Here is a 9513-nt window from a genome sequence, read left to right on the forward strand (position 1 = left end):
TATATATATATATATATATATATATATATATATATATATATATATATATATATATATATATATATATATATATATATATATATATATATATATATATATATATATATATATATATATATATATATATATATATATATATATATATATATATATATATATATATATATATATATATATATATATATATATATATATATATATATATATATATATATATATATATATATATATATATATATATATATATATATATATATATATATATATATATATATATATATATATATATATATATATATATATATATATATATATATATATATATATATATATATATATATATATATATATATATATATATATATATATATATATATATATATATATATATATATATATATATATATATATATATATATATATATATATATATATATATATATATATATATATATATATATATATATATATATATATATATATATATATATATATATATATATATATATATATATATATAAAATATGTCTTACTTTTATTTATACTTGGTGTGAATAACAAGTACACGTAAATTTTACCTGGCCTCTAAAATGACATTTTGAATTCCAATATGTGAAGAATTTATTCGATTAAATTTTGATTTGCGTCGGAAAGTTCCATATTGAAGGTAAAACGCTTCCTAACAATGGCGAATATGTATCCAAGGGGACTCGAACTCAAGATCTCTTGATTAAAGATGAAAGAGTACTTACACTCCATCACTAACCTTTTGATTTTTTTCTAAAATATATAGTACTACCGTCTACATTTGGTGTCAACTTTTTTTATCTAAAAAAAATAAAAAATTAAGACAAGTTTTCTTGTTGCACGAATTTCTCAATTATGTTGTTCTCTTGAATGAGTTCGTTTAGTTCTAACGTTCAGCCTCTCTTATTTCATAATCTAATTTTTTTTTAATAATTATGGTATTTGAGTTAGCTTTTCTACACCTCAATTAATTTTACGGAATATCGACCTCCTCCTACCAGTAATATGTATTAGGCAACTCTATCCTTCAAGATTAAAATAGATATGAATAATCACCTAGTATTTTTGTCTCATTTGAAACTGATTTTTGGTGAAATTTCTTCTAGAATTGAAAAGGAAATTGGAGATTCTTTCATAGGGAAGGAAATTATGGCCCAAAATTAAGCCCACCTACAACTGATTATTCTAAAATTAAGAGCTCATTTGGATTGGCTTAAAAAGTACTAGCTTTTAATAAAAAATAAAAAGTCAAATTGAAATGACTTTTAAGTCAAAAAAAATAAGAAGTAGGGGAACATACTTTTGGTTTTTGACTTATTTTAAGTCATTTTTGAATTTGCCAAACACTTTCTAATTTATTTTAAGTCATTTTTTACTTATTTTTTTTGTTATTTTTTATATTTGTCAAACACTTCCAAAAATAAAAAATTGACTTAAAGTAGGTTTGATCAACTTTTAAGTCAATCCAAACACCCTATAAGTCCAAAATTGTGGCAATTTTCGTGGATAGTTAAAAGCCCAAATATGATACAAATTATAATATAATGTGAGCAGGTTAGACTGAATTTGAACAGGTAAAATAAGTTGAGTTAATAAATGAAAAAATTAAGTAATTAGCCAAAAAAAATGGTTCTCGCAGGTCGTAACTTAAACGATTCGCATGTATCTGACTTGAAATGTGATATGAAATTACTAAATAGTGAGATAAAATGTAACTATTTTAAACTATAGAGAGAATTAATAAATATGATAGAAATGTTTGTGTAATTAGGTAGTTTCTCCATAAAATTTTCCAATTTAGTGTCATATTTTTCTTTTAATTATTGTTTTGATTTGCTTGAACCGAGAGTCTTTCAAAAACAGTCTCTCTATCTCAATGAGGTAGTTGTAAGGTCAACGTACACTCTACATTTACCAGATTCCACTTTGTGTGATTTCACTGGATTTGATGTTGTTATAGCTTCTACCAAGTCAAAGATGAAAGTTTATTGAGTTGAGAAGACTTTTAACAAAGTAAATAACAGAATATGAAATCCTTTTTGAATCATTTTCATTAAAAAAATATTCTATCTTTACACTGTTGAATATTTACAAATTACAATATGATCAGTCAAAAAATTAATCTGAGTACCATTTACTAGCTTAAAGAACATTTACAACTTCACAAGGAAACAAAAATTAGTCCTGTAAAGATTCATCGAATTCAATTCTATCGCAGTTTCTATCTGCAGATGAGCTCTCCTAAGTCATCCGAAAGTGCAGCCACACCCGTGTCAGATCCTTCAAATACTTTACATTTCTCAAAGATCCGACACAGATGTAGCAACATTTTTAGAAGAAGAGGGTGCTATTCCATCCATTCAAACATGTCCGAGTTGTGTAAAAATGCTTGAATTCGTGACAACAAAATCACTCTTAAACTCGGACAGGCAATCCATAGTTATGGAATGTCCGAATCTTTCCATCCCAACCAGCTGTCACAATGACAAGGCCCCATGCCGGGGACAACGCTCTGTAGTTAAGGTTCTTGTTATGTTGATGTTGTTGATGAAGATGATCAACCTTAGAACTACAAAGGTGTTCATCATTTTCGTGTGGAAGAAGCATTTCTTCTGGCCATGTCACGGAGCCCCTAAATGACACATCCATAGAAAACCAATTTCCAACAGAAAATCGTCTTGAATCCAAAGTCTTACAAGAAGCCTTTTGATGTTCACCCCTTAGTGGATCAAAGTTGGAACTGCCAAAATTTTCTGAATCCACTACTGTTGTTGCCTGCCCTGACCACGGTATTGCAACAGAAATGCCTTCCGAGAGGAAATGCTCACAGGATCGTATAGATTTTGTTTGTTTGGATGCTTGGATGTTTATATCATCAGCATTGTCCCAGAGATAGACACGTGAGTCCTCCCCGACTGATACTATGTGTTTTCCAGTTGAGCTAATTGTAGCAGATGTATGGCATCCTGATTTCGATAGACCTGTTATATCCAAGAAAAGAGCAAATAAGCATTCGGAGTGAGACTCGATCTAAAATGATATGTATGATCATTCACAGGACTTTTTTGAAGGATTTATGAATCAAAACAATCCTATACCTTTATATTTATGCACAATCTCGACCCCATCAAGAATATGGATTTTGGAATCCTCTGATGTTATCATAACTCTTTGGGAGTCATTTTCGAAAAACTGCAAGGAATAGCCTTGTGTCAAAAAGACTGCTTACAGTAATGTGCAAGCATATGTTAAGTCAAGAGTTTCGAGAGTAAAACCTGAATGCCGGTGATTCTGCTGCCAGAGGATTTCTTCCTACTATGAAGATGTACTTGTGTGTTCAAGGAAAGTACGCTTTCTGCATGATAAGAAAAACAAAGATTAACCAACTTTCTCACGATCAAGTACCATAACGAAAGAACTGATTTTTTGTAAGTGCGAAGAACTACTCACCGTTCAATTCATAGAAGCAGCAAGTACCAGAGATACAACCAACTATAAATCCCTGTTTCATGGAAGTTCAAAGATATACATCAGTCAGGTTCTTGAGTCGAGATAGTAGCATCATTAGTCATTTTGAAATCAAACACATTAACACATACTTGGCCATTTGGCTGATAAGCTACGGCAGTCACAATGTCATGCGTATCGGTCCATTCCAGAACTCGCTTTCCTGGAACTCCCCAAATACGAACTTTTCCATCTATGGAGCCACTGATGAAGATGTTCTCATCAACAGGATTGAACTGGATGCATGTCACTAATCAAATTCAAATGAAACTCAAATTAAACTATCAATAAAATAGTGAAATAGCAAAACATCTAAAAATCAGTTAAACAAAATAAAAGCTTCAGATATGTACCATAATTTTTGTGATGAAAAACTCCTTGGCATCCATCCAAACCAACTTTCCATAGACGAACGGTTTTATCTTTGGATGAAGATAGAACACACTGCATTAAAGGATCCCATTCAGTTCCAAAGCAAGTTAGTCATAAGCACGATTTGAATTGGATACATGGCGAGTAAATAAGTAATGCAAAAGGCAGTTAAAAAGTTGACTCACGTTAGATGAGGACCAGGCAAGGTCCAATATGCCAGCAGTATGGCCATGAAATTCATGCAGCGGCGACTCATCGATTTTGAATGCCTTCTTAGGAACAATAACAGGGGTATAACAAGACTTGTTCTTTCTATGTCCATGCTTGCCTTTGACGCGATGACTGCTTAAACTGAAGTTAGGTGATTCACATGATGAATCAACTGTGACTAGCCAAATCCGAACAACCCCATCTTCACCAGCACTAGCCAAATATTTCCCATCAGGGCTAAACTTCATTGTCCATATAAGGCCATTATGAGCACTGACTTCTTGTCCACAATAAATCGCACTAAACTCATTAATTTTCTTCTTGTTCAGTTGCACTTTCATTGGAGTTACTTTCTGCTTTTCAGTGAACATCTCATTAGAAGTCTTAAATGCATCAGTAGATTGACTTTTACTCATCTTTAGGCTAAATTGTTTCCACCACTTCTTCATTTTCTGGTTTTTCAAGTTACTATCCTTACGGTGTGTGTGGTCGGAAGTAGCATCAAAACAAGTATGTTCTCCATCCGTAGAACGCGAAGAAGTGCAATCATCATCAAACCAAGTCTGATCTAATTCATCAGTCAATGAATTCGCATTACCACTAGATTCCCTTTCATTACACATAAACTCTTCCTCCGAAGCAGAACTACAAACTGCTTCACTACTCTCCGCAATCCTGTTCAACCCCATTGAATCAGATTCATCACTGGCTGCACTAGGTAGGCAGTCAAATCCAACAAATCCCATTTCATTCAAAAACTTCTCTCTTCGACTCGTCACACTTTCTGGCTCCATCAACCATACATCATACCCCAAATTCTTTTTCACAAAACCTAGTTCCTCTTCCTCCAACACCAAAGAATCAGCTGAATCAAAGAAAACTTCTTCTACTTGCATTGATTTCATCATCACAACTACACATCAAAATCCTCAGTTACCCTCTCACCACATATATAAACAACCACCCATAACTCTTTAAATACCACACGCCAATTCCTGAGTTTTAGGACCGAGTTTCACTCCCTATAAACAATTAAAAAAACCACAATCAATCCTAACTATGCAAATTCCACAAATAAACTGTATTAAAAAACTAACACACCATGTCTTCATACAAAGTATCAGTCACCAACTCTATACTAGTTTTGTCAAACAAGAAGTTTCCTTGATCATACAGCAAACTCACTAAACAATTGAATAAAAGATTCAAACAAAGGATTTGTTTATTGTACCTTAAGTTCCTCCAAGCCAACAGAATAATCCCAACAAGTTTCACCGTCCTGCCGATGATTGTGGATACTATGTCACCTTTCAAAATGGTCAACTACTAAACCATATAATATAAGTAACAAACTCAAAAACAAGTGTTTTCTTCTTCAAAGTTCTCTGTATAGAACCCAAGTAAAGTTTGCTCCAATGGTTAAAACCAATGCACACAAATGAGAAAATGGCGGATCAAGGAAAGGTGAAAATGCTTTATATAATTTTCTTTTCACCAATCACAAAACACCAAATCTCACAATTATAGCCGTCTAATCTTTAATGGCCACGAGCGGCGTTTGCAGAGAATATAAATAGCTGTTTGCTTCCTTCTACGCGAGTTTCAAGAATCAGCTTTCAGCTGTAAACTGTGGAAAAAAAAAACATTTTAGATAACTCAAAAGCGGCAATAACAACAACATATCCAGTAAAATTTAAGCAGATAGAGAGACTATTTCCGAGAGACTAGATAACTCAGAAGTCAAACCCATAATCCACACAAACGAACACCATTTCCCATAAGAATTATAAAAAGTATAAATTTAGCTCAAATTTCATCAAATTTTACAGTTTAAACAAAACCCATTTCAGAAAACTCAAAATCAACTCAGTATTCATGATAAAATTTAGCTATTTTAAGCAAAACCCATTTCCACCCAAATTTCATCAAATTGTACAATTCAAGCAAAACCCATTTCAGAAAACAACCCAGAATTCCTTTCGAGTAAATCCCAATTACTATAATTTTTCATCAAACTGAGCTAATACACAAAAACGACAAATTTGGCTAACAAGAATCAAAATTAAACACCAAAACCAAGAAAGCAAACATTAGTAGCGTAACAGAGTGACAGGTAACATACAGGCTGTAGTATTGAATCGCTGAGGAATAAATGAAAAACAATTCTCTTTCTTTCTCAGTTGAAAACTCTACTAGTGTAGCTGTTGTCTATAAAGAAAGAGAAAATGATGGCTCAGTTACCCAATTTACAAACTTCAAAAAACAAACTGCAAATGGAGAATTTATATATAGGGAGAACGAAAGCATTCCATTTTACAGTAACAATGCATAATTACAAGATTCTTTTTGTCCTCTTTCTCCTCTTATATTGTTTTAATGAATATAGTGTTTCAATATGTTTTATTATTCTTCGTCACTATATAATGTCACATATTCATTATTTAAATGTAAACCTAAAAAAAAATAGGGTACTGGATAGAGCTATTAAAAAAAAGGATAAAGTAAAAAATAAAATAAAATTATTAAATAATAAATAAAGATAAAATGATAAGAAAATATTAAAATAACAATGATATCACACCAAATGGATCATTTTATAAAATGGGTCTTTAATTTTCATGGTTGCCTAACGATGAATTTAAGTAATACGATATAATAAAATTTAAGTAATAATTAAAATAAATATTATATTTAAACTAACAATACAATGCAATTGGTAACAACCATCAAAATAAGGTGTTAAAGGTGAGTTATCCAAGTATTAAATTTTGCATAGATAATACTATGTTTGGTAGTTCGTTAGGAGTTAAATTATTTACACATAAATTTAATATGGTATTTGATTTACAATTTAGAAATATGTACTACTATAACTAATATATATATATAAGGTAACGATAGAAAGTAGAATAACTAATACATATAAATAACTAAACTCTGTAGAAATAATACCTAACTAATATATATCTTATACTAATATATAACAAATGATTAAATTATAACAAAGATTATGATTGAATGGAAAGTATTTTTTATTGTTTTATTGTGAATTGAATTTAATTGGATCCAATATGAATAGTAGGGTAGAGAACTAAAAAACACTTTTTTTAGAAGTTAATTTATTTATTAAAAAATGTGAAGTAATGTATAATTTTTTTTCTATTTTAGTTGTCAAACTACTAAAGTTCAAATTTTACAATTAATTTTTCCTTGCTTGCTTTGAGCCAATGAAAATTCTTGTCTTGCCAACTCCCCATCCACTCAAAACAATCATTTTTTACGCATTCCAACGAGTTCAATATTATTATTTTTTATTTTTAAATATATATAAATATTTAATTATAAACTCAAGATTATAAATTTGGTGATCAATTGGAATTTATAACTTTTAAATTTTAACTTCGATGTCTTTTTTTTCGTTGTTGTCCCATTATTGATCCTGTTTTTTTTCTAAAAAAATACTTTGGATTCTTCAATTGGAATGTCTATATTGGCGCAGATGATTGAGCTACGCACAAATGGAAGAAAAACATTTAAGCCACAAAAAAATTATTTTGGACCTTAATTCAACTAATGGAATCAATATGGATTGTGGTGTGGTCGGACTGTTTCATCATTAATCAGAGGTTTCGAGTTTGAATTTTAGGTATGAAATTTTTTTTGTTGGAAGCATCATCTCCGAATGAACCCTGCAATACGCGATTCGAATTTAGTTAAAGTTTCAATGTGGATCTTTGAACAGTGGATGGAGAATCAAAAAAGAAAAAAATCAACAAATGAAATTTTCTTTTGTTCTAACATTTTTGTTAATTACTTTTTTGTTTCAAGTACAGCCCTCTATGGATAGAAAAATCTCAAGTTTGACCCTCTACGAATAGAAAAAAACTCGTTGAGAGTGTCGCTCTCAAAAATAGATCTCTAATGATGTAAATTTAAATTTAAATTTAATAAAATAAAATTGTGAAAGCAAGGGTATACATATGGATGATAAGCGAAATATTAGGTGCCGTCCAGAAATATTTATAGACCCCTAATATTTACGTTAATTTAATAAATTTAATTATCTATAAAACATATATCATTTAATTCATCTAACACATTTTAATTTATTTATTTTTACAGAACTATGGGAATTGTCACTATTTAACACCTCTACAGGACACTAGGATTTGCTCGGATGATAAATATCACCCCACACCGACTTTGAGGTCATGACATCAATTCATCAAAGAAGTAAAAAATGTGAGACTCCACAAAAAAAAAAAACACATCTAGGGCACAAAATAAATAAATAAGAAAAAAGGACTTTTACATGATAAAATAAGATAATCGTCTTGTTATAACTTAAAAACTTGATATAATATCTTATTTCTGGTAGATTAGTATAGAGTAGCATTTTTATTTATTTATTTACGAAAATTAGTGTATATATCTAACTTTTAGAAGTTCGATAAAAAACAGTCTGTAAAGCACATGGTGCTTATCTTAATTAAATAATTAAAATGACATAAGAATAAATGTATGCGAAGGACTTGATGTGTCTGGTTACAATTCACTAATTAAATAATTAATTAATTAATATAATCAAGGATTATGCATTACACGAGTGTTTGATAAAAATATGGATTCGACATTATCTTAATTAGTACGGACTCTAATTTAAAAGAGTTTGATAAAGCAAATTTTGTGTCTCAAGGTAATCCTCAGCGTCTTTTTAGTCGAGTTCATTATAGAATTTTGTGTGATTTACAAACTATTTATTATACATGAATAGGTTTATCTAAGTAATTTTTATAAGCTCTAGAAACTATTAAGAATATACAATCGTACCAAACAAAATATTGCTAATTCCAAATTATGCATAACCTGTTGATGACGTTTATTTTCGTTATCACAGATCATAATTATATAGAGATAAATTTGACACAAAATTATTATTTTTTAAAATAAGCTAAATAATACATTATTCTAAAATTATCATACAATATTTTAATTAAAACTACTAATAATTAACATAATTATTATCTAATTCAATTTGTCAAATTATAATTAATTACAAAGATTTGTTTACTGCGGGAAAAACAACAATAGTAGTAACTACAAAAGTTTTTTTTTTTATGTAGATAAAAGGGATAAGGGTCTAAAAAATATCCCAACTTTGGTCGGATTTGCTGTTGCGATACTAAACTTTCATAAGGACCTATTACCTCCCTAGACTATTTAATACCGTATTTTTTACCCCCTGAACTATTTAATAGTGTATTTTAAAGGTATATATGTGCCCACGTGGACACATTACTATTTATAATTTTGCATTATTTTTTATGTCCATGTGGGCAAATATATATGTTTAAAATACGGTATTAAATATAGTCTAGGGAGGTAATAGTTCCTCAT

At 29.7% G+C, this 9513-nt stretch overlaps 1 protein-coding gene across 1 annotated transcript; it reads right to left on the reverse strand.

The window, feature by feature from the left end:
• Positions 1-2137: 2137 nt before the first annotated feature.
• Positions 2138-6433, reverse strand: LOC102585613 (U4/U6 small nuclear ribonucleoprotein Prp4). Its single transcript, XM_015310277.1, has 9 exons — positions 6239-6433; positions 5348-5743; positions 4092-5138; positions 3888-3978; positions 3627-3784; positions 3478-3529; positions 3303-3382; positions 3126-3219; positions 2138-3008 (listed from the first exon to the last, which is right to left on the reverse strand). The coding sequence occupies exons 3-9, from the start codon at positions 5022-5024 to the stop codon at positions 2443-2445; spliced, it is 1974 nt and encodes a 657-aa protein (XP_015165763.1). The 5' UTR covers positions 5025-5138; positions 5348-5743; positions 6239-6433; the 3' UTR covers positions 2138-2442.
• Between the last annotated feature and the right edge of the window lie 3080 nt (positions 6434-9513).

This window comes from Solanum tuberosum, unplaced genomic scaffold (genome assembly GCF_000226075.1).
Source record: "Solanum tuberosum cultivar DM 1-3 516 R44 unplaced genomic scaffold, SolTub_3.0 scf00131, whole genome shotgun sequence".
Lineage (NCBI taxonomy): Eukaryota > Viridiplantae > Streptophyta > Magnoliopsida > Solanales > Solanaceae > Solanum > Solanum tuberosum.

Coding starts and splice junctions, on each gene's coding strand:
- LOC102585613 (XM_015310277.1), bottom strand. CDS start 5,024: ATGATGAAATCAATGCAAGTAGAAGAAGTTTTCTTTGATTCAGCTGAT. Junction 3,979..4,091: donor TTGCCTGGTCCTCATCTAAC/GTGAGTCAACTT, acceptor CCTTTAATGCAG/TGTGTTCTATCTTCATCCAA. Junction 3,383..3,477: donor CTGCTTCTATGAATTGAACG/GTGAGTAGTTCT, acceptor CTTATCATGCAG/AAAGCGTACTTTCCTTGAAC.